The sequence below is a fragment of the Panthera onca genome, chromosome A2, assembly GCF_046562875.1.
Source record: "Panthera onca isolate mPanOnc1 chromosome A2, mPanOnc1 haplotype 2, whole genome shotgun sequence".
NCBI classification, from domain to species: domain Eukaryota; kingdom Metazoa; phylum Chordata; class Mammalia; order Carnivora; family Felidae; genus Panthera; species Panthera onca.
The window spans coordinates 139,890,293-139,915,511 of record NC_138340.1 but is presented as its reverse complement, the minus strand read 5'-3'; the positions used below and the strand labels follow the sequence as shown (position 1 = coordinate 139,915,511).

At 39.0% G+C, this 25,219-nt stretch overlaps 3 protein-coding genes across 9 annotated transcripts in view; all 3 read left to right on the top strand.

Annotated features, from left to right (window-relative positions):
* CADPS2 (calcium dependent secretion activator 2) overlaps positions 1-25,219 on the top strand; it is a 667,593-nt gene that overhangs the window by 278,659 nt on the left and 363,715 nt on the right. The window contains exon 1 of one of the 7 annotated variants that reach the window (XM_081795065.1): positions 17,269-17,327. The exons of the other annotated variants lie outside the window; for them this stretch is intronic. The gene's annotated coding sequence lies outside the window, so the exon portion shown is untranslated. Of the gene's footprint in view, positions 1-17,268; positions 17,328-25,219 lie in introns of those variants that run through there. 7 annotated transcript variants of the gene reach the window in all.
* Positions 14,801-16,100, top strand: RNF148 (ring finger protein 148). Its single transcript, XM_060632996.3, has one exon. The coding sequence runs from the start codon at positions 15,025-15,027 to the stop codon at positions 15,952-15,954; it is 930 nt and encodes a 309-aa protein (XP_060488979.1). The 5' UTR covers positions 14,801-15,024; the 3' UTR covers positions 15,955-16,100.
* On the top strand, positions 18,826-20,256 carry RNF133 (ring finger protein 133). Its single transcript, XM_060632995.3, has one exon. It carries the CDS (start codon positions 19,067-19,069, stop codon positions 20,201-20,203), a length of 1,137 nt encoding a protein of 378 aa, XP_060488978.1. The 5' UTR covers positions 18,826-19,066; the 3' UTR covers positions 20,204-20,256.

Below are 25,219 nucleotides of genomic sequence, written 5' to 3'. Positions count from 1 at the left end.
CCTGAGCTGAAGTTGGACACTCAACCGACTGAGCCACCCAAGCGCCCCTGTCTTCTGCCAGTTTTTTAATTGGATTATTTGTCTTTTGGGTGTTGAAGTTGTATCAGTTCTTTATATATTTTAGGTAATAGCCCTTAATTTGATGTATCATTTGGAAATATCTTTTCCTATTCCATAGGTTGCCTTTCAGTTGTATTGATTGTTTCCTTCACTGTGAAGAGGCTTTTTATTTTGATGTAGTCCCAATAGTTTAATTTTGATCTTGTTTCCCTTGCCTCAGGGGACTTATCTGGAAAAAAAAAAAAAGGTTGCTATGGCTGATGTCAGAAAAATTATTGACTGTGCTCTTTCCTAGGATTTTTATGGTTTCAGGTCACACATTTAGGTCTTTCATCCATTGTGAGTTTATTTTTGTGTATAGTGTGAGAAAGTGGTCCAATTTCATTCTTTTACCTGTAGCTGTCCAGTTTTCCCAACACTATTTGTTGGAGACTTTTTCCCGTTAGATATTCTCTCCTGCTTTGTCAAAGATTAACTGACCATATAATTATGGGTTTATTTTTGGATTTTTTATTCTGTCCTGTTGCTCTGTGTCTATTTTTGTATTAGTACCATACTTTTTTGATTACTATAGCTTTGTAGTATAACTTGAAGTCCAGAAGTGTGATGCCTCCAGCTTTGCTTTTCTTCTTCAAGATTGCTTTGGCTATTTGGGGTCTTTTGCAGTTCAATACAAATTTTAGAGTGGTTCTAGTCCTGTGAAAAATGCTGTTGGTATACTGATAGGGATTGCATTAAATGTGTAGATTGCTTTGGGTAGTATAGCTGTCTTAACAGTATTTTTCAAAAATACTGGAATGTGAAATGTCTTTCCATTTGGGTCTTCAATTTCTTTTGTCAGTGTTTTGTAGCTTTCACAGTTACAGGTCTTTCACCTCTTTGGTTAGGCTTCTTCCTAGGTATCATTATATTAGGTATAGTAATAAATGGTATTGTTTTCATAAATTCTCTTTCTGCTGTTTCGTTATTTGTGTATAGAAATGCAACAGATTTCTGTAGATTGATTTTATATTCTGTGACTTTACTTGAATTAGTTTATCAGTTAAAGCAGGTTTTTTTTTTTTTGTTTTGTTTTTTGATGGATTTTTGTTTTTGTGGAGTCTTTCAGGTATCTAGGGTATCATGTCATCTGCAAATAGTGAAAGTTTTACCTTTTTCTTGCCAATTTGGATGCCTTTTATTTTTTTGTCTGAATATTGTGGCTAGGACTCCCAGTACTATGTTGAATAAAAGTGATCAGAGTGAGGGGCACCTGGCTGGCTCAGTCTGTACAGCATGCAACTCTTGATCTTGGGGTTGTAAGTTTGAGCCCTATGTTGGGTGTAAAGATTACTTTTAAAAAAATCTAAAAAATTTAAAAAGGTGGTAAAAGTAGACATCCTTGTCTTGTTCCTCACCTTAGGGAAAGGCTCTCAGTATATTCCTACTAAGGATATTAGCTCTGGGTTTTTCATAGATGACCTTTATTATGTTGTGGTATGTTTCCTCTAAACCTACTTCATTGTGGGTTTTTATCATAAATGGGTGTTGTACTTTGTCAAATGCTTTTTCTGTGTCTATTGAAATAATAGAATTTTTTTATCCTTTCTCTTACTGATGTGATATGTTATATTGATTTGTGAATATTGAACCACCCTTGTAATCAGGAATAAATCCCACTTGATTGTGGTGAATGATTTCTGTATTATTGGATTCTGTTTGCTAGTATTTTGTTGAGGATTTCTGGGTCTGTGTTCATCAGACATACTAGCCTTTAGTTCTCTTTTTTTGTGTGTCTTTATCTGTTTTTGGTATCATGATAATGCTGGCCTCACAGAATGAATTTGGAAGTTCCCCTTCCTCTTCTATTTCTTGGAATCGTTTGAGAAGAATAGGTATTAACTCTTACTTAAATGTTTAGTAGAATTTGCCTGTGAAGCTGTCAGGTCCTGGACTTTTGTTAGGTGTTTTTTGATTACTGATTCAATTTCTTTGCTGGTAATTGGTCTATTCAAATTTTCTGTATCATCTTGTTTCAGTTTTGGCAGGTTATATATTTCTAGAAACTTACCCATTTCTTCTAGGTTGTCCAATTTGTTGGCATGTAGTTTTTCATAAATATTCTCCTAGTTGTATTTCTGTGGTGCTATTGGTCCTCTATCATTTATGAATTTATTTATTTGGATCATTTCTTTTCTTGATCTGGAGAGAAGTTTATCATTTTTTTTTAAAGCTTATTTGGAGAGAGCAAGAGCTGTGGGGAGGGGTAGAGAGACCGAATCCCAAGCAGGCTCCATGCTGTTGGCGTGAGCATGGCTCACTCCCACGAAGCGTGAGATCATGACCTGAACAGAAACCAAAAGCCAGACACTTAACCAACTGAGCCACCCCGGTGCCCTAGAGGTTTGTTAGTTTTACTCATTTTTTTCTCCCTCCAAAGAACCAGTTCCTGGTTTCATTGATCTGTTCTATTATGGTTTATTTTTGTGTGTTTTGTTTTTTTAGTTTTTATATCCTTTATTTCTGCTCCAACCTTTATTTCTTTCCCTATCCTGGTTTTAGGTTTTGTTCTTCTAGTTCATTTAGGTGGAAGGTTAGGTTGAGATTTTTCTTCTGTATAGGCCTGTATTGTAATAAACTTTCCTTTTAGACCTGCTTTTGCTGCATCTGAAACGTTTTGAACCATTGTGTTTTCATCTTCATTTATTTCTGTATACTTTATTTCCTGGTTGATCCATTCATTATTCAGTAGTATGTTATTTAATCCTATTTTTGTGGCTTTCTTGGTGAATGACTTCGTTTCTCAGTGTATGGTCAGAAAAGATGCATCGTATGACTTGGATGTATTTGAATTTTTTGAGGCTGGTTTGTGGCCTGATACTTGATCTGTGCTGGAGAATGTTCCATGTGCATTTGAAAAGAATGTGTATTCTGTTTTAGGAGCGAATGTTTTTGAATATATCTGGTAAATCCATCTGGTCCAGTGTGTCATTCAAAGCCAGTTTTTCCGTGTTGATTTTCTGGTTAGATGATCTGTCCATTGATGTAAGTGGGGTGTTAAAGTGCCTTGCTGCCATTGTGTTATCATTGGTTGGTTCCTTTGACCTAGTTATTAACTGTTTTAATTATCTTGTTGCTACCATGCTGGGTGCATAAATAGTTACAGTTGTTACATCTTGTTGGATTGTCTTTTATTATAAATGTCCTCCTTTGTCTCTTATTACAGTCTTTGTTTCAAAATCTATTTTGTCCAACATAGCTTTGCTACTTTAGCTTTCTTTTGACAACCATTTGCGTGATAAATGTTTGTCCTCTCACTTCCAATCTATAGATGTCTTTAGGTCTGAAATGAGTCTCTTAGGGGCAGTATATACATGGGTCTTGTTTTTTTTTTGTTTTTTTATCCATTCCATCACGTAGTATCTTTTTATTGGAGTGTTTAGTCAATTTACGTTCCAAGTAATTATTGATATGTATTTATTGCCATTTTATTAATTATTTTGTGGTTGTTGAAGATTTTCCCTCACCCTTTTTTGTCTTTTTCATGGTTTGCTGATTTTCTTTAATGATCTATTTGGATTTCTTTCTTGTTATTCTTTGCACATTTATTATTGATCTGTGATTATCATTAGGTTTGTATATAACATCTGTGTATACAGTCTATATCAAGTTGATGGTCCTTTAAGTTGGAACCCATTCTTTACTCCTCCCCATGTTGTAGGTACATGTATATAGGTCATATACCTAAAACATACATACCATACTTAAAACATATACCTAAAGGAATCATTTCTATTCTTTTATTTTGTGAGTTCCTTGACTGATATTTTACAAAAATGCTCATTTTTACTACTATTGTGTTTCCTGCCTTTATACTGTAACTTTTGGTTTCCTTTTCCACTCAGAGTCCCCTTTATTATTTCTTACAGGGCTGGCTTAGTGGTCATAACTCTTATAGTTTTTGTCTGGGAAGCTCTTTATCTCTCCTCTTATTCTGTGTGATAACCTTGTGGCGTAGAATATTCTTGGTTGCAGGTTTTTCCCATTCAGCACTTTGTATATATCATCCCACTCCTTTCTGGCTTGGAATGTTTCTGCTGAAAAACCCACTGATAGCCTTATGGTGGGGTTTCCTTTGTATATAACCATCTTTTGTCTTGATTCTTTTATAGTGTTTTTTTCCTGTATCACTACATTTTGCCATTTTGATTACAACATGCCTTGGTGTCAATCTGCTTTTGTTAATTTTGTTAGGGTTTCTCTGTGCCTCCTGGATCTGGGTATCTGTTTCCTTCCCCAGGTTAGGGAAGCTTTCAGCTATTATGTTTTCAAATATATTCTGTCCCCCTTTCTCCTTTTCTTCTGGGACTGCTATAATATGAATGTTACTATGTTTGATGGAATCGCTGGGTTCCCTAAGTTCTTTAGTGTAACTCTTTTTCTCTTTTGTTAACCTTGATTTCTTTCCATTACTCTTTTAAGTCATAAATTTGTTCCCCTCAGCCTCCTGTCCCTTCCATCCAGCATGTTTCTCATTTTGTTTATTGAGGCCTTTATCTCTATTTATTCTTTATCTGTGTGTTAAGGGTATCACTCATGTCCTACACTCTTTTCAAATCAAGTGAGTATCCTTCTGATGATTGCTTTAAATCCTCTATCAGACATGTTACTTACACCTGTTTCCCTTAGATCTCTGGCCTTGTCGTGGTCTTTTATTTGGGACATTCCTCTGTCTTATTTTGTCTAAGTATCTGTGCCTATTTTGTGTACTAGGAAAGTCAGTTACTTCTCCTTTAATAGCCTTATGAAGAAGAAATCCCATAGTGCCCTGGATTTTAGCATCCCCTGTTTCTCAGGGCCTGGTGCTTCTCGGATTGTCGTCAATGTGTGCTCCGTGCACTCTGCTGTTGTGTCCTGGCTGTTTTTTTGTTTGTTTTGTTTTGTTTTTTTTTCCCTTTAGACCAGCCTTCTGCAGAGGCTTTCTTTGTGTGTTGTGGGCAGTGTTTGGTCCCTGGTCTGAATGTGCTAAGTTTAACTAGGTATGCTTTGATCTGCTTCTGAAATGAGACCTGTCTGTGTTGCCACTAGAACAGAGGACTTGGAAAAACCCCAGGGTTGGGGGTTGTGGTGTGGGCAGGGGTTTGGGCTGGTCTTCTGAGGGAGGGGTTCCTGCAGGGCCAAGACTGAGGCAGGTGTGACTGGGAAGGATGGTTCCACCATAGTGCAGGGGTTGGGGCTTGGTATGAGCAAGTTAGGCAATGAGTACGGGCACTGGCTGGTTACTGCAGGTAGCCCTGTGCTCAATGCTGAAGGGTGGGGAAGAAATGGCACCTGCCAGTTCTTTTGTTACTGGTAGGATCTCACCCTCGATACTCCCTCTTTGGGACATGATCTGAGACGAGCAACTAACCTTCCAACTGTGTGCCCCAGGTGCTCTTCAGATAACTGTTTCCATACTGTTGGTCCACAGGCAGTTTGCCCTTCAGCACCAGTATCCTCCAGCCTCTCCCAGGGCCAAGCATGCTGACCCAGGCTTTAAAACTCCAGGCTTTAAGCTGTGCTTGTTTCAAGAACTCATGAAATCTAGGTCCTCTCACTTTCCAAGCCACTTGCTGTAGGGGTTCATTTTCCCCATGTACTCCCCTATGTGCTAATCTGCCTCTCCCCCTTCTCTGCAACCACGTTTATGATCCAGTTCTCTCCCAAGCCATATCTCTGCACTTCCCACCTTCTTTGATGTGGCTTCCGCTCTATCTTTAGTTGTGGAGTTTGTTCTGCCAGACTTCATGTTGATTTCTGGGATATTTAGTATGATCTCATTGTTGTATTCCTAGGATAAAGGGAGCCTAGGGTCTTCCTACTCTGCCGCCATCTTTTTACAGTCTACTTTCATTTATATGGGATGTCGATCATTTAGTTTTCCACCTGAGTAATTTTAGTGTCCTCTCAATAAAATAGTGGAACATCAATAATTCAACTATGTTGCACAGAATGAAATTCTTTATGTGTAGTTTACCCACACTTTGCTTTCTCACATGATTACATCTATCCCTTAAAACTCAAACATCTTTTCCTAAAAAATCATGGATAGTTTGAGTCATTGGTGACCTGAATGTTCTTCTTCGAGTTTAATGTGGATTAGTAATATAACAATTGGTGAAACAAGGCTCCTTTTCAACATAATGAACAATATCATGTCAGGAAAGCTAATCAAAAGCTTTACTTCTTTGTTTTGATTTTATAGAAGGTCTGTGGGTGTGAGGGAACAAAAAACACCTTTTGTTTGAAGTTGGTCATGTATATTCCAACAATAATAATAACTAAGCTCTGTGACTATTTTCTTGCCCCCTCTGAGTCCCAAAACCCTTTCTCTAAAGGGCAGCCATGTTAACTGTTTAGTTGGAGATGGTAAGAGGCATTTATGTAGAGACTAGGTCTCTAGTCTTTAAGAGTGAATGTTACATGTGGAAAAGTGATAGCAAATATTCTGTCAATATAGAGAACTTCTTAGAATTATAGGATTTTAATCAGCAGGTTTCTGGGGATTGTAGGATTTGACCACATTTTTAGCTGGGGAATATAGAAGGCCTTCTGGGTTGCTGAGAAAGTTGGTGTCATTTAGAACTTTGTGCTTTAAGTATTACTGCTGATCTAATCTAGGGCTTTGAGGTGCTGAAATGCGCAATATTAATCTGATACAGTTTTCTTATATTGACCATTTGACATATGACTTGAGATACAGATATGTTGATCTATAAAGTAAAAGAATTTTTTTAATGTTTATTTTGAAAGAGAGAGGTAGAGAGCAGGGGAGGGACAGAGGGAGCGGGGGAAAGAATCCCAAACAGACTCCACACTCTCAGTGTAGAGCCTGATGTGGGGCTCAAACCTATGAACCCAAGAGATCATGACCTGAGCCGAAATCAAGAGTCAGATGCCTAAATGACTGAGCCACCCAGGCACTCCTAAACTAAAGGGTTTTTGATTCAGTAGAGTCTACTTAAACATTAGAAATAGTTATTACTGGGGCGCCTGGGTGGCTCAGTCGGTTGGGCGGCCGACTTCGGCTCAGGTCATGATCTCATGGTCTGTGAGTTCGAGCCCCGCATCGGGCTCTGTGCTGACAGCTCAGAGCCTGGGGCCTGTTTCGGATTCTGTGTCTCCCTCTCTCTCTGACCCTCCCCTGTTCATGCTCTGTCTCTCTCTGTCTCAAAAATAAATAAACGTTAAAAAAAAATAGTTATTACTTTATGCTGTATATTATTCCATTTTTCAAGTATAGAGCTGTGGATGGAATTTATTTCACAGAAAAAATGTCAGACGGATGGCCTCTGATCTTGTGATACTAAATAAGCCTTTGCTGGACAACTGTTGTCAAAGTAATTCTTAGCTGAGGGAAGACTTGTCACATCATTGCCTGTTTTATATATTTTTTAAATGGGTGGCTGTACAAAGCAGAGGTTGCCAGAGCTGCTGATGGGTCTTAGTATTTTGAAGAATAAGTACTTGAAAAGACAAATATTTGACAGGGACCCTGAGCGCTAGTCCCTGTGCTAGTATAGGGGCAAAAGGGAGGAAACCAGTTTTATACAAATAAGTTAACATTACTCACCAGACATTTTAAGTCAAACTGAACTGGGAACAGACATAAACATCTAACTACATGTAATATACGGCAGAATTGACTGTCAAATAGATGTAAAAACAATGTGTCATAGGAACAGGTGCTTTTCTCTGGGGAGATTGCAGAGGGAGGATTGGGATGAGTTGTGAAGGATGAGAAGAATTAGGTGGAAAATGGAGGAAATAGGCTATCTAGAATTGGGAAGGGGTGGAAGGGCCAGGCCTGTTGATCAAGCCTCTGCCATGCCAGCGGTGTGCTTGGTGATTTCCGAATAAACGTGGAAGCGGTCATCTGATAGTCCACCATCCATCGCGCTGAGAGGCCGACATTACATCGTACAAGTGAAAAAACAGGCTCACTGTGGCACCCCTCACTCAGCATGTGGTGAAGACTGGGTTTCCCGGTGGGTCTGTCACATAGCTGGGTGCTTCAGCAAGTTGCTGCTGGCATGATGATGCCATCCTCCTGATTTTTCTCCTCTGCTGCCTCCCAGGAGGGATTAAATTACCTCACAAATGGGTAAAGGTTTTGTGACCGGTGAATTGGAAAAATATAACTGATTTAAATGGGAAAATCTCCTTAATTGCCTCTACCCTGCTATTTCAGGTGGCTAAGAGCTTACTCAGAGTTAAGTGTGCTCTGCAGGACTGGTCTTAGGAAGGCAAAACAGAAACCTTCAATGACTGACTTTAGCTTAGGAAGGTCTGGAATCTACTTGACGGTTTTAGAACAATTTTAAAATGGCAGAGCCTCAAAATCGGCCTTCATACCCATTTGGTCCTCAGTGTTGGCTCTTACTACAGAAGCAGAAAAAGTCTATTGATAGAACAGAACAAGTTCTTGGCAGTTATTCAAAAGATTCCTTTTTTCTTTTTTTTTTTTTTTTTTTTTGAGTGCATTGCCTAGTCACCCTTTCAAACAAAACTCCAGACTAAATGATCGAGTTAATATTAAGATGTGTTTTGTCCCAACTCAAAGAAAGATGATCATACAATCAAATACAGTTCTTAATCTTGTGTTTACTTAAGGATGTTCAGCTCCTTCCTCTATCCTTCTTGATGCAAAGGTTACAGTGTAAATAAAGGTTTTTTTTTTCCCCAATTACTTCTCAGACTGGTTACTAATATATTCCTACTCTATTGATTACCATTCTATATTCGAACTAGGTAGATGGAGAAGAAAAAAAAAGGTACTCAATTTAGTGTTAGTTATATGAACCTTGACTTAAATTCTGAATGCAGAAGAGAATATAATTTAGGTAGTTTGTTTTATACCCATTAAAATTTAAAGACATTTGGTCATACTCTACATGCTCATTTATCTTTGTATTCAAGTATGGCTATAGGAAATCCAGTTTGGAGTATTAAATATACAGAATTCAATATTGAACTCATGCACATTCTAATTATACCCAAACTGAAATTATCACCCTTGTAACGATAAAACAAAATACATACATTATTGAATGAGGAATAGTATATATTAGGATATAGAGGATAATGACACTATGAATTTATCCAACCTTCACTAAGAACTTACAATAGATAACTACATGTGCTAGATACTGTGCTAGAGGATGAGTACTGAAAATGAGCCATTGAGTCCTAGCTGTGAAGGAAGTTAATGGAGTAGATAATTCTGTAGAGGGAGCTCTGTCAGCTGCTGCATTATAAACCATCCCAAACTCCTGTATATCGGGGCAGTTTCTTCTTTTTATAAACTGTAAAATAAGAGTCAGTATGTGTTATTGCTCAGAAGTCTAGCGTTGACCAGGTGAGTCTTCAGATCTGTGTGGTCACCTCACGATCATGTAGACCTCTCTGCTTATCAAGGCCTTTCACACATGTTGGTCCATCTGTATACTGATGTAGGGTGGGCTCAGCTAGGCTGCCTGGCCTCTCCTCCACTTAGCATCTTGTTAGCCAGGCTAGTTTTCTTTACTTGAGGGTGGTGGGGTTCTGAGAGCTGGGGAACAGGGCAAGACGGTAAGGCTTCCTGAGGCTTAGACTCAGACCTGGCATGTCTGTACTCCTGTTCTAGTCTCTTTACTACTTAAGTTCAAAGGGTGTAGAAATAGATCCACCTCCTGATGGAAGGAACTGCTCTAAGCCACATTGTAAGGGCTGTCATTAGAGGGAGGGAAGTAATTGGTGTCGTTTGCAATCAGTGTACCTACCATAGGAACAAACCCGCTTATTAGAAGGCATAAAGCCTGTGTAAGGTCTTCTATAGTGACTGCCGCAATACGAGTGCAGGAAACTATAAGCTGTTTGAATTGAAGATAAATTTCAGGATTGATAATTGTAGAAAATGAGACCAGATGAAAGCAAAGAGGACCAAGCTGGAGAGGCTTGTATTTCATTCTTGGCCGCTTGGGTGTTATCCTTTGAATAGAGCAAGCCATCTAAAGTTTTAAGCAAAAAAAGGAATGCCATTGGAAACTTCATTACTTTTTGTCTATAGGTTGCTCTGGCAACAGAATAAATCCAAGGTGATGGGAGATTAGATAACGATGCTATTGCAAAGTTCTACACTATGGGAATGCTTTTGAAGGCCAGACTAAAACAGTGGAAAGTATTCATTCAAGTGTGATAAAACCTGACCATGCTAACTACTCATTCACACAAGCTCTTTTGAGCCAGCACTGTTAAGTGAGTAAGGTGAGCATTCCCCATCCTCCATGTCATGGTGGCTTCTTGGAGCTTTGGAGCTCCTACACTAACTAAACTTTCCTCCTGCATCTGTTAGGCATGCCAGTAAATAGAAATAGTAATCCTGGCTTACATTAGTGAAGAAATGGTGGTTGGTCATGTGGTGATTTAAAATGTGTCTGCTTTGGGGGCACCTGTGTGGTACTGTTGGTCTTCAGCTCAGGTCATGATCTCATGGTTTGTGAGTCCGAGCCCCCACATCGAGCTTGCTCCTATGAGCACTGTACCCCTTTCTGTGACCCTCCCCCTGCTTATGCACATGCTCTCTCAGACCTTCCCCCGAAAAAGCCAAAAACTTCACATGTACAGAGAAAAAACAAGTGTCTAATATACTTAATTACCAGAGCCTTTAATGACTTTGAAAGTCATTAAATTGGTTAATATAAGGAATAATGAAGAGCCTGAGTAAATTTTGGGGTTTTCATGTATCTGTACCTGTTCTAGTACATAGTACTTGACTGTCCAGGTAATTCCCAACTTCATGTTATTTAAAAAATTTATTGTCTTTCATTTAAGCATATTCAGAACTCCTGTGTTCAAGAATATTGAGGAGAAAGCATTTGTATATTAAAAAATTTTTTATTGCATATGTCTGAGAATATGTGAGAGTAGTGATTAACTTATGAGAGAAAATGAGAAAATACATTATGAGAACTTAATTTACAATAAAATATATAATTTTAAGTTGATGTAATTCTGCCTTTTAATATTCTGTTCTTGCCAAATCCTATTATGCATTTAGTTACTGGCAGAAAACTTACATAGTTTTCAAACTTTAAGTGAATCCAGTGTGTTTTGTGGATTCTTAGAGATCTCAAATATCATAGCCCTGGATACTGTGACTTGTGAAATCATTTATTAAAGTTTCTTCAGTATTGCCTGTATCTTACAGATACTATGTGGGCAATGCTGAGTGAATGCATTTGGCTATTTCTGTCATCAGGGTGGAGATTTCTGGAAATTTGAGTAATGAAAATTATAACCTTCTTAACATTTTAGGTGGAACCTGAAAGTTAAGATACAGAGATGCCTATTTCTGATTTGTACATAACACTTTTCTACTACCTAGATGATGACCTCCTTAATAAAGGGACCGTGTTGTGTTCCTTGTGATACAGGCTGTAGCCCTTGTCAGTGTATAGTGTGTATTACATGTTTGTTGTGGTTAATGATTATTTAAATATCATTCCTTTGGGTAAAAGGAATTTAGAGCCTGTAGCTGCTGTGTTCACTCATGTGGCAGTTTGTACCTTTTTCCTTTGGTGGGAGAGCACCAGTAAAGGGGATCGTTATTGATATATTGGCAATTATAAAAGCTTAATTTATGATAAGAGCTCAGATATCCCATGGAGAAGTAAGTTTTGTGTTGGTTCCTTCCTCACAAGCCTGTTTTATTAGTTTATTAGCCTCAGCATTGACATTTTGGACCAGATAATTATTTAACTGGGCTATCCATGTGCACTTTGGAATTTTTAAAAGCATCCCTGGCCTCTACCAGTACATGCCAATAGTATTCTGTCATTGTGGCAGTCGAAAATGTCTTCAGAAACAGCCAAATATCCCCTGGAAGGGAAAATTGTCCCCTATTTGGAAACCACTGTGTTGGAGGTAAACAGTTGTTTCTTATAGTTGCATGTATTCTGGGACTCCAGCGAGTTCTATCATTGCCTTAATCCCCTTACCTCGTAGTGAGAAAAATAACAATGAATTGGTAAAATTTTCAAATCATTTTTCAACCACATGACCTTGAGATTTGAGATGTGTTACTGAGTCAGAATATAGTTCCTGTTTAAACTGTTTACCCTTAAGAATTAGCAAACCAAAACAAAGTTAGAATTTTTTAACCAGATTTACTGAGGTATTGACAAATGGACAAAAATTATACGTGTGTAAGGTGTACAATGTGATGCTTTGGTACGTGTATGTTTTGAAATCGATCACAAACTAGTTAACCTATCCATCCCCTCACATAGTTTCCATTTGTGTGTGTGATGAGGACACTTGAGATCTACTTTTTTGGCAAATGTTGAGTATACAGCGTTCTTTACTGTAGTCACCAGGCTGTGCGTTAGGTCTCCACAACTTAGTGATTTTTTTTTTTAATAGAAAGAAGGAATTTGTGTTTGAAATTCTACTCCAGTTGTGTGTTTTCCAGGTGTAGTTGACACACAGTGTTACATATTTTCAGGTATATGCATAGTGATTGGACAAGTTTATACGTGATGTTCGGCCCACAAGTGTGGTAGCTGCCATCTGTCACCCTACAATGCTGTCACAATACGACTGACTATGTTGCTTACACCGTGCCTTTTAGTCCCATGACTTAGAGAATTACTTCTTAAAATCCAAATGTTAAGTAATCCTACAGCACCTAATGTGATGATGTAAATGGTCTTCCTAGTAAGGCTTCACCTGGTCAATGTTAATGGGCCAGCGCTTGACATGATTTGAAGCTAGGAAGACTCCACGTTCTGTGTGTCTTCACAGTAGTCCAGATGTGAACTGAATGATGAGACAAGTTTCATGGTTTCCAATTTTATTTTTGTAAGTGAATATTAAATATTACAAGGAGTACAACTAAATGCTTTTGTCAAAACGGCAAAATTGTCAACATGCCTCAAATTTTTTTTTGTCCCTTTTGTATCCCGAGGGCGTTACAGTATGCCTGGGGCATAGGCTACATTCTATATAATGAAAATGATAAATGTTTGAGTGTTGCCTGTTTATTGAATCTTTGAAACAGACTTCAGGTGAGATTTAAAATTAGGGCAAATAAGCATTAAAGGATCTTTAAAGCAGTAAAGATGCCACGGTTTGCAGCAATAAACTAACAGAGTGATTTGTGGCCATTGTGGTCCTCCTTTCCTCCACCTGCTACTACCCTTCCAGTTACCAGATCTGTTAATTCAACCTTTGAAGTGACTGACTTGTCTGTGCCTCTGCATGTTTACTACTATTTCAGGAGTCCAAGCCACCGTCTACCTAAGCTCCCCTCACCACTCTTCTCCTCCAACCCGCTCCCCGCATGAGACAGTCAGAGTGTGCTTGATAACGTGTCTACATCTTGAAATGTTTATAAGTCCACCTCCCCACCTTGCAACCCTTTGATGTGTTTCTTTTGTCCTTGGGACCTAATTCAAAATCCTGGTGTAACATTTACAACCCTGCACGCTGATTGCTGTTTGCCCTCCTCCCTCATTACCTTTTGCCCTCTCTTCTCCTGTTTTGCCAAACAGACATTGCTTCAGATCCTTTCATTTGCTGTGTTCTTTCCTGTGTTAGGGTCTTGAAACTGCCATTTCCTCTGCCTGAAATACTATTCTCAGCTTAGGTAATTCTGATTTATCTTTCAAGTCTTAGTGGTAGTACGTACTGCTTCCTTGGGGAGCAATGCCTTGGACCTCTAATCAAATTTGTGTCCTTTTATATTCTTCGGATAGAATGTTTTCCTTTCAGCGACCCTATCAACTTGCAGCTATGTGTTTGTGTGTGTGTTTAAGATGTGTCCTCACTAGGGGTGCCTGAATGGCTCAGTTGGTTAAGCATCCGACTTCGGTTCAGGTCATGATCTCACCATTCATGAGTTTGAGCCCCGCCTCAGGCTCTGTGCATCAGCTCAGCCTAGAGCCTGCTTCAGATTCTGTGTCTCCCTCTCTCTCTGTCCCTTCCCTGCTTGCGCTCGCTCTCTCTCTTCTCAAAAACAAATATATATTTATATATATAATATAGATTTTTTATATTTATATATATATATTTATTTATGTATAAATATAAATATATATATATATATATATATATATATATATATATACACATATATAAATCTGTCTGCGCTAGGTAGTAAGCTCCACACAGTAGGTGCCTGTTTTTGCCTCCAATGTATGATCCATGCTTAGTGTTTGCCTAGCACATAGATTCTTAGTAGCAATTTTAGTGAAAAGTTGAATTTGCCTTGTGAGTTGGCAATGTATCAGGCTTACAACATGTTTATTATCCTCATGTTGAATCTGAGATAAGCATTTAATTTTGAAAGAGAGTAGAAATGATTTGTTCCTGCTGCCCATAGATTAGCATATTGGGTAGCATGAACCATGCATGAGAACTGGTGACTGGCCAGCCACATGCACGAATACATGAATGATTTCTACTTTGCTTAACAGGCAGAAAAACAATGAATATAGAGTGGTATTAGGCAGTTTTCACTCTATCCAGAACTAAGAAAGAAACTCCGGGCTTAAAAACAAAAACTTGCCTGTTTATTGCTTTACAGTTTATCCAAATTGTTAGATACCATGAGTCCTTGCTTGGTGGTCTTTTGGCCAATAGAATTTCAGTATGCAGTGCACTAATATCAACTCCTGGATTGGCTTAACTACCTCTGATGTCACAATATCTCCATGAGGAAGTCATAATTTGCTTGAAATCACATTGTACTAATAACAACTCTTGTTCTGTTTCATTACAAGAAAGATAATCTACCAAAAATAAAAATGCTGGAAGGAGGAACATACCTCTGATCAACACAGACTTTTTTCCATTTATGTGCTTTAATTATCTACTGCCAACAATTGAAGTTAGCTTCTTTGCTATTTTTTTTTTTTACAACTGATGTTTTGTTTTTTGTTTGTCAGTTAAGAGGCAAATGGAGGAATGAGCCTACTTAGAATTACTCCTTCAACTCATAGTTCTGTTTCATCTCAACTATTGCGGCTTAGCATCTTTCTACTACTTAGCCTTTCTGGCTCAAAAGGAAAAGCCATTTGGACAGCCCACCTGAATATAACATTTCAGGTGGGAAATCGGATTATATCTGAATTAGGAGAGAGTGGCGTGTTCGGAAATCATTCTCCTTTGGAAAGGGTGTCTGGTGTGGCGGTACTTCCTGAAGGATGGAATCAGAATGCTTGTAATCCTATGACCAACTTCAGCAGACCTGAACAAGCAGACTCTTGGTTGGCCCTCATTGAACGGGGGGGCTGTACTTTTACACATAAAATCAACGTGGCAGCAGAGAAGGGAGCAAATGGGGTGATCATCTATAACTATCCAGGTACGGGTAACAAAGTATTTCCCATGTCTCACCAGGGAACGGAAAATATAGTTGCAGTAATGATAGGCAACTTGAAAGGCATGGAACTTTTGCATTTGATTCAGAAAGGAGTCTACGTGACGATCATCATTGAGGTGGGAAGAATGCACATGCCATGGCTGAGCCATTATGTCATGTCTCTCTTTACCTTCCTGGCTGCCACAGTTGCCTACCTTTTCTTGTACTGTGCTTGGAGACCTAGGGTGCCCAATTCTTCCACCAGGAGGCGAAGACAGATGAAAGCAGATGTGAAGAAAGCTATCGGTCAGCTTCAACTGCGAGTGCTCAAGGAGGGGGATAAGGAACTAGATCCAAACGAAGACAGTTGTGTTGTTTGCTTTGACATCTACAAACCCCAAGATGTAGTACGTATTTTAACTTGCAAACATTTTTTCCATAAGACGTGCATTGACCCCTGGCTTTTAGCACACAGGACATGCCCCATGTGCAAGTGTGACATTCTGAAAACTTCAACCCAGACAATCTTCTGAAGATATAACTGAGTCTTCCCAAAGGTTAAAATTAAGTGAATTTTCACGTAATACTTTATGTAGAGAGAAACTCCATCTCCTCTACCTAAGCACTGAAGAGGATGAAAGTTGCGTTTTTAAAATAAAACTCCATATCATGCCAGCTATTTGAACTTGTTGTTTTTCTATTAAGTTGTTAGACTTTTTTGTCTTTATCCAAATAAGAACATCAGTATATGTTTAAAAGCAAATTAGTTTTATCTTCAAATTAAAATGATTTTGGTGTTGAGGCTATAGAGAATTAGGCATGATATTTTAAAGTTTCTTTTTTAGATTCATTTTATTATTTCTATGGGTTTTTTAATGATGAAATTAATTGTCAAATTGGTTTCCATACAACACCCAGTGCTCATCCCCAACAGGTGCCCTCCTCAATGCCTGTCACCCACTTTCCCCTCCCTCCCACCCCCCATCAACCCTCAGTTTATTCTCAGTTTTTAAGAGTCTCTTATGGTTTGGCTCTCTCTCTCTCTCTCTCTCTCTCTCTCTCTCTCTCTCTTTTTTTTTTTTTTTCCTTCCCCTATTCCATGGTCTTGGTCTTCTGTTAAATTTCTCAGGATCCACATAAGAGTGAAAACATATGGTATCTGTCTTTCTCTGTATGACTTATTTCACTTAGCATAACACTCTGTTTTTGATACCTAAAATCTCTATTAAATAAATTTCATTATAGGGATGCCTGGATGGCTCAGCCAATAGAGCATGTAACTCTTAATCTCAGAGTTGTGAGTTCAGGCCCCAAGTTGGGCATGGAGCTTACTTAAAAAAATAAAATCATTATATAATTAGACCTTGATTTAATTCTCCACGGTTAATCAATAGGAACTCTGGTTTCCAAAGGCACTGGGTAGATCATGCGTTCTAAGTAATTGCTTGGGATGACAACACCTCTTGTTAGGTAACTAAAATATTTTAAATTATTATAGACCTCATTTAAGGACAGCATCACAAAAAAATATCTCTTTTGTTTGTCAGAGCCTAGTTAGCCTAGCCTAGTGAGTTAGCTCTGGTAGCAGATTTCTCTTCTAGAATTAACCTTAGTAAAGTGCTTTTGTTTTCTTAAAATGGTGGTGAGTGTGTTTCTGCTTGGGCATTTTGACACAGTTCTAGAGTGGAGCTGAAATTTTGTTCAGCTGCCTTTAAAAATTGTGAGTAGATAAACACAAATACTTCTGTGTAACAATGGAGAGGCTGAAAGATTTGGGTTTTGTGTTTGACTAAAATCTCTCTGGATGAAATGCTACACCATTGGTATCAACTTAGGTGGCACTTTATGGATATAGACACTGTGTACTACACATTTTGAAGAGCGGGTTGGATGGAAATACGATCAGGTTAGTGGCCTTTGGAAAAGAAAATTCACTCTTGGGAGCTGAAGTTTACTCAGTAGTATTTGTTCTTATGCCGCTTGGGTTGGGCCTGTAGGACCCTGTTCTTCTTCCCTGCCTCAAGTTTTGTTGACTCACGTTTCATAAGAACAACTAGCTCCCTTAGCCCTGGTGAGACCCAGCCAAAACTGTCTCTCAGCATCCTGTGTTGTAAGGACAGACATTTGTATTCAAGGTAAAAATTCTTGCTTTCCTAGCCAGTGGATAAGAACCACTGAGAGATACCCTCATGGAAGTGTATGCCCCTACACCAGGGGCTGTCCATGTTTGTTAGTCCACGAGTCACTTTGGTATGAAGTCCTTTTGTGCCAGTGATAGAAGTGGAGCAAAAATATAGGCAGAACTGATAGTGTATGTGGGGATGGGGAAGGGCAGTTTCTATCAGGAATGTTTGATTTTAGCAAATGTTTTTTTGTTCAAAGCATCTGTGACCTTTAACACTGCTGTTGGTGTTAATCTAAATGAGGGACCTTGGGGCGCCTGGGTGGCTCGGTCAGTGAAGCGTCCGACTTCGGCTCAGGTCATGATCTCACGGTCCGTGGGTTCGAGCCCCGCGTCGGGCTCTGTGCTGACAGCTCAGAGCCTGGAGCCTGTTTGGGATTCTGTGTCTCCCTCTCTCTCTGACCCTCCCCCGTTCATGCTCTGTCTCTGTCTCAAAAATAAATAAACGTTAAAAAAAAATTTAAAATAAATATAATTAATAAATGAGGGACCTTGATGTTTTATTAAAATCAATAGTTGCTTTTTTGTTAAAGATGAATGATGCGAAGACTGCTAAACAGAATTGTTTCCCCTTATACTCTTCCTCTCTTCCCTCAAAATATTGTTAGATCAGTAACAGATGTCAGTGTCTGCAGAGAAAAGAGATTAAAGTTCTTTACTGCTGTCATCCCTATGGATAGGCAACGTAAGAGTGAGACAAGCGAGGCTAAAGTAATCTAACAGGATACCCTCCTTTTAAAAATCAAAACCAAATCAAACCAATGAACCTGAGCAAGCAGTTGTTAAATAAACTTAGTACAGTGCTTTATGTGATAAATAAAAAAATCTATTGTGATCACGTGAGTGAAAAATGGTAGTAACGCTCATTGCTTTTACCACATAATTGTTCTTCATGCTAATTCCTAATTATTTTAAACTTGCCATTTTGTTGCATGTTTCCTCGATTTGTGAAGAAGAGTGATAATGCTGTGGCTTTCTTGCATATGCTTTCAGGTGTGTGTGTGGTATGAATTTTATATTTCTGATTTAATGTGATACCTGTTAATATGTTGCTCAGGGATTGACTTGATCTTACAACCTAGGTATCTCCCATAACAGTATTTGAAACTCTCAAGTCAGTAAGTTGACAGCAGATTCAAAGCTCTTATCTAATTGGCTGTGTTATCTTTTATGTCATAATCACATCACCCAATTGTAAACAGTATCTGGAGTTACATTAGTGGGACTGGGATTTTTTTTTTTTTTTTTTCAATCTAAAGGGTTTCTCTTCCTCTCTCTAATAAAACATCTGAACCTCCTAAGACCTCTTTAAGAATTTCTTACAAAAACATGCCGGAAGACCGTGGAACTTGTTTTCACCCTGAAGATTTTTCTCATTTTATTATTTTCAACTGATTGCCCATAGATGTGGAAGCCACATCTTTTTGTTGGGTTGGTTCTTCAGTCGCTAGGTGGGGAGAGAGATGAATCCACTCAAGATTAGCACTTACAGAAACAAAACTGCTTCTTCCTGGCTTATGAAATTCAGTTTTCTTTGGCTTCTTAGTCACAATTGTTGCAGAGCCAGTGCTGTCTGGACTGCTTACATGAACATCTCGTTTCATGTTGGGAATCGGATGTTGTCAGAGTTGGGGGAAACGGGAGTGTTTGGAAGAAGCTCCACTTTGAAGAGAGTGGCAGGAGTTATCGTGCCACCTGATGGAAAAACTCAAAATGCATGTAATCCCAGTACCAGTTTCAGCAGATTGAAGAACTCAGAGACCTGGCTTGCACTTGTTGAACGAGGTGGTTGTACCTTCACGCAGAAAATTAAGGTGGCCATTGAGAAGGGAGCCGGCGGAGTGATCATCTACAACTTTCCAGGAACTGGCAATCAGGTTTTTCCCATGTCTCATCAGGCATTTGAAGACATCGTTGTGGTGATGATTGGTAACCTCAAGGGCGTGGAGATTTTGCATTTAATTCAGAAGGGAGTTCACGTTACAGTCATAGTTGAGGTGGGGAGGAAACACATCATCTGGATGAATCACTATTTTGTCTCTTTTGTGATTGTCACAACTGCTACTTTAGCATATTTCATCTTTTATCATATTCGGAGACTTTGGATAGCAAGGATTCAGAACCGGAGATGGCAGCGGTTAACAACTGATCTCAAGAAAGCCTTTGGCCAGCTGCAGCTTCGGGTTCTGAAAGAGGGGGATGAGGAAATCAGTCCAAATGGAGATAGCTGCGTAGTTTGCTTTGAACTCTATAAGCCTAACGATACAGTTCGTATTCTCACTTGTAAACACTTTTTCCACAAGAGTTGCATTGACCCCTGGATTCTGGCCCATGGGACGTGCCCCATGTGCAAACGTGACATTCTTAAAGCTTTGGGTATTCAGGTGGATGTTGAAGATGGAACAGAATCTTTGCAAGTTCTCATGTCAAATGAATTGTCCGATGCCCTGTCCCCTGATGAAGAAGAGACAGACAGTGAACTTCCTCCTGTGAGAGGATCTGACAAAGTGGCCCCTTTGGAAGCGGGGGAAGTGCCACTGCCCCCTCAGAATGAGAGCCAGCTTACTTCAGTAGTGGAAGATGTTCACCCTTTACCTTGACAGCATGACCTTTGAGCAAGTGGATTAAACCTGTTTGTCAACTCAAGTCCTAATACTGACAAGCAGTTTGTTTGAAGTGTGGTTTTTGTGTCCTCTTGTTACTTTGGTAACTTTCTGCATTGTTTGTCAAGCAGAAAAAGGGCCTAGCAGGATTTTTTTGTTTACCTTTTTGCCTTTGCTAAATGTAACTTTTTGTCCATGTCTATTGAGTATATATGTCTATTTCTTTGTACACATGCATGTTAAAATCAAGAATGAACTTCCCCCCCCTAAATGTTTGTACATATTCTGGGCTCCATCTTGATAAGAAAATTGTTCACATATTCGCATGTTCCTTATACAGAAGCCATCAATTAAGTTTGGGAACCATAAATTATCTTATGTGCTAGAAAGAGTAATATTTTTGATGTTATATTTATAGTACAATATACTACTTTTGAAGTCAATGTGTGCTGTGGTTTTTCATTCTTAGCATGAAAATTTTGCTGTACAGAATTTTATTACTCTCACCCTTGACAAGAAGTTGTTTTCAAGCTGTTAGTACATTTTGATGGGCTCTGCATATGCATGGTGATAGTAATTTTAAAAGTAAAACACTAGCACTTTTCAGTGAGCAGCAAATAATTCAGTGCCCAATATTGCTGAAAAGTATTACATGTTCATGATTTGTGGAAAGATTTAAATGGTCAAGAATTCCTATGGTGTTTATTAGGGTGTATTCATTTCCTATGTATTTCAGCTTACTAAGTATGTTTTGTCATTAAAGATTTAAAACGTGCTAGATTATTTTCAGGTAAGTATCACAATGTAGATGTTCTTACGACAGCGTTTGTGTTTATTTTGTTCACTGTATTTTCAGGATCTAGCAGAATGCTGGACACTCATAGTTTTGAGTGGAAGGATGAGTAACAAGTATTTTTTTTCTGTAACATAAATATATATTAATATGAAAACCTGGGTAGTTTATCCCAATCATACAAAATAAGGGGAACTTAGTCCTGACAATTTTCATCCTAAATCACCTTGACAAAATAGAAAACTGATTCTCAGCTCAGAATCCATTATTTCAACTTAACATATATAGTTCTAACAAGGAGCTTTGAACTCTTCCCGGCTTGACAGTTGGTTTTTAGTTCTTGTGCAACACTAAGAGAGTGGGGTTTTTTTGTTCTTGGCAACACTGGAGAGAGATCTGTTAGGAATTTTCTTGAGTTCATTGCTGACAACCCTGGAATTCAGAAGCCGGTGGAAGGGCAACAGTTGATTCTAACTATTTAAAGGAGGGAGAAACAATCACTGAAGGCCAGGGAGAATCGGAACACAGCAAAATGTGTCCAAGATGACCAGGTAGAGGGGTGAAACTTGACTTGGTACACACATGCTTCTTTTTATTTTTGAATGTGAGTGTGCTATCGGGGGAGGGGTGGAGGGGGAGGGAGAATCTTAAGCAGGCTCCATTCCGGGCATGGAGCCAGATGAAGGACTTGATCTCAGGAGTCTGAGATCATGATCTGAGCTGAAATCAAGAGCTGGATGCCTAACCGACTGAGTCACCCAGGCACCTTTACACAGGCTCTTATACCTAACCGGGGAGAGGTTTGATTCAGTTAATCAAAGGAACTGGTCTTTGAAAGAACTGCAGAGCACCAATACTGTGGAGGATTTCACAGAAACACTGTTGGGCAGATCTTTTTGCTTTTACCTGGGAGAGTAAATTTGTTTGAGGTACCAAGGATCACTTTAAAGAGACAGGAGACTGAAGATCATTTAAAAGCCACTCCTACTAGAATCTGTTGCTAAATCCAGGATAAGTTGTCTTTCTCAGACTGTCCACTGTTGACATCTCAGTCTCTAGGGCTGGCAGCTCATGGAGTGTCAAGGGTGACTTCCACTGGTTGCCCAAGAGAATCATTGGAACTATGGAAGTGAATGCATCTTGGCAGCCCCCGATCCTAGGTTCTAGAATCATTACAGCTGTGTGTCCTCCTGGCAAATTAAATATGGGTTACATGTTCCACGATAGACCTAGCATTTAAATTTGCTTTTCACACTGCCATTGTGTTCTCTTTCAGTCCTTCCTGTGCCTCCTTGGTTTTTCCTTTTGGTTCATCATTGTCAACCATAAACATGACTTGTCATGTGTACAAAATTAACATATATTAACTTTCATAATTCAGTGTCTCATTAATGATAGACATTTAACACACTGTGGGCTTATTGTCTTGATCTGAGAATTTTCAGTGGATACCCTTTAAAAGGTGTTAGAACCTGTATTTGTGGGGGGGAAGGAAAGGTCAGTGAGCTCGGGAGCTGTCATTGCTGAGTTGTCTACCATGCAGTAGGCAGAGGACTTAGTGCTTTCTCTTTCTTATGTCTGAACAAAACAGTTTTAATTTTTGTCTTTAGAATGTTGCAAACAGATCAGTTAAACCACTTTTGCTGAGTTTAATAACTAGAACCTGGAAATAAGGCTGCCGTGTCAAATTTAAGGTATTATTCGTTGTAGTAAATTTTTACCTATTTTGTGGGCTACCTCATTTTCTCTTAGCGAGGTAAACGTATTTTGTCATAATGGCACGGGACCATGATAGGAACTGTCTTGCTCCTAATACCAGCGTCATGATACATTTCCCTTGTGTTTCTTCGTACATACTTTTGCATTCCCTGGTAGTTGATTCCCCACACCCACCTCTAATAGGGGGGTTTGATGTTCCTTATAAAAATGTAATTTCTTTGCTTCATTACTGGGATATATTAGGTTTAATTATTTACTAAACTGAAAGTGGCCTTAACCACTTGGTTGAACTTGACCGCTGATTGGGTGATGCAATAGGTGATTTTATCTATACATTTCCTTGTATGACAAGACACACTAAACTATATCCCTGTCTCGTGCTATAGAAATACTGTAATGTAGTTGTGCTGTAGAGAAATGTTGGCCAACCATACTATTTACAATAGTATGTGTACTTTAAAAGGCTTAGCTTGAGAGCTGGTGTTTCTGATGGTATTTAAGTTTTGTGTACAGTTAATGTTTTCTCCTACAGACTTTCAGGTTTTTGAAGTAGCACACAGGAATCAAGGAAAGGATCAGAATTTGGAGAAGCACTGATGTAAAAAAACAAAAGAAAAAAACATTCACTCCTGGCTACTGTGTGAAGGGTAATGGCGACTCCATGTTCTTACTCCATCATTTACTATGGGCACCAGTTTCCGTCTTTTAGAATTTATTTGGCTTTGTGTTTGGTGCATTTTTAAGTGTTTAGTGCTTACTGATGAAGAATACGGATTATGAGTTACTGCAGTTACCAAAAGGAATATCTTAAAAATACCTGTTTTTATAAACTGCAAGTACTTTTTTTTTAGAAAAGGAGGGAATAATGCACTTGAGATTAGCTGCTCCCTGTGCACAGGTGTTAAAGCTCCTCATCACAGTCCCTCCACAGAAACCTGCCTTATTTGTAGATATTCTACCTATAAGTCTTCACAGTTGTGCTGTCATCTTAGACCTCCGAGATAGAGTTCCTTGAGGACTTCAGCTGCTGACATGAACTTTCCTCATTGTTGACGACCAGCGTAATCCTGATTTCAAAACTTCTCTACACCTGTAGTGTTCATCTCCCAATTCTACAACACACCATTGTTGCCGCCATCAGCTTCTGTCATTTTTGAAAATGACTCAACTAAGAGCATCTTTTTCAGAATTGCCTCTTTGAATTCACTTGACTTTTCCTTTCCATCCCTTGCTTGCTTTGTTCTCATTCTATGGTTTCCTGTACCCATTCTTTTCCAGCCCATCTCTTTTCCAGCTGCAGCCTAGAACCAACTATCAGCCATTTGTTTTGTTCTACCACATGCCACTGAATTCCTTGCCTTCTAAACTTTTTTCCAGGACGATTGGTTGTCTGAGTCATCTCTACTGATTTTTACCAGATACTTAGTTCTGTTTAAAAATTCTTTATTCTCAGGGCGCCTGGGTGGCTCATTCGGTTGAGCGTCCGACTTCAACTTAGGCCATGATCTCACAGTTTGTGGGTTTGAGCCCTGCATCAGGCTCTGTGCTGACAGCTCAGAGCCTGGAGCCTGTTTCAGATTCTGTGTCTCCCTCTCTCTCTGCCCCTCCCCACTCACGCGCTGCCTCCCTCTGTCTCAAAAATAAACAGTAGAAAAAATTTAAAAATTCTTTATTCTCAGGGTGCTTAGGTGGCTCAGTTGGTTAAGCATCCTACTTCGGCTCACATCATGATCTGAGTTTGTGAGTTCGAACCCTGCATCGGACTCTGTGCTGACCACTCAGAGCCTGGGCCCTGCTTCAGATTCTGTGTCTCCCTCCCCTGTTGGCTCTTACATGTGCACACTCGCTCACTCTGTCTTAAAAATAAATATAAAAAAATTTTAAAATTCTTTATTCTCTTAAGTCCCTCTTTCGTTTCTCATGGAGCAGTGCTTCTTGACCTTGGCTACACATCAGAATCCTGCTGAAGGCTCTTAAAATTCTCCATGTCCGGACTGCACCCAGCATCTGTGCTTTGGACTCTGGCTTCAGAATTTTTTTTAGTTACCCAGTTGATTGCAATAAACAGACAAGATCGAGAACCACTACCATAGGGCTTTTTCAGAGAGCCTTTATGTTAATCAAGTTCCTTGTTTCACCTTCTGCTTACTTCTTATTGACTTGTTTTCACTTTACTCAAAATATTGAGGTGGAAATCTAGCAAGTCATGAAGGGTGATATTTCATGAAGAGCAATTGATAAAGGCTTCTGGGAATATGAAGGAATGGATTTCAGCTAGAAAAGCAAGAACACTTAGCTCCATTTCAAATGTTATTTCCTTCTCTATCATTTGGGAAGAAGCACATTTTAATGGAGGGAAGGATGTGAGCAGCAGTGTGGTTCCCCCCACCAAAGAAATATATTGTTGGTAATTCAGGCAGTAAAATAATCATGTAAGAATTTAAGAATGCTGATAGATCATGGGTTATTATTATTATTATTTTTTTTTTTTTTAATTTTTT

What these genes read in the sequence shown, in the direction of transcription:
- RNF148 (XM_060632996.3), top strand. Translation starts at nt 15,025, where the DNA reads ATGAGCCTACTTAGAATTACTCCTTCAACTCATAGTTCTGTTTCATCT.
- RNF133 (XM_060632995.3), top strand. Translation starts at nt 19,067, where the DNA reads ATGAATCCACTCAAGATTAGCACTTACAGAAACAAAACTGCTTCTTCC.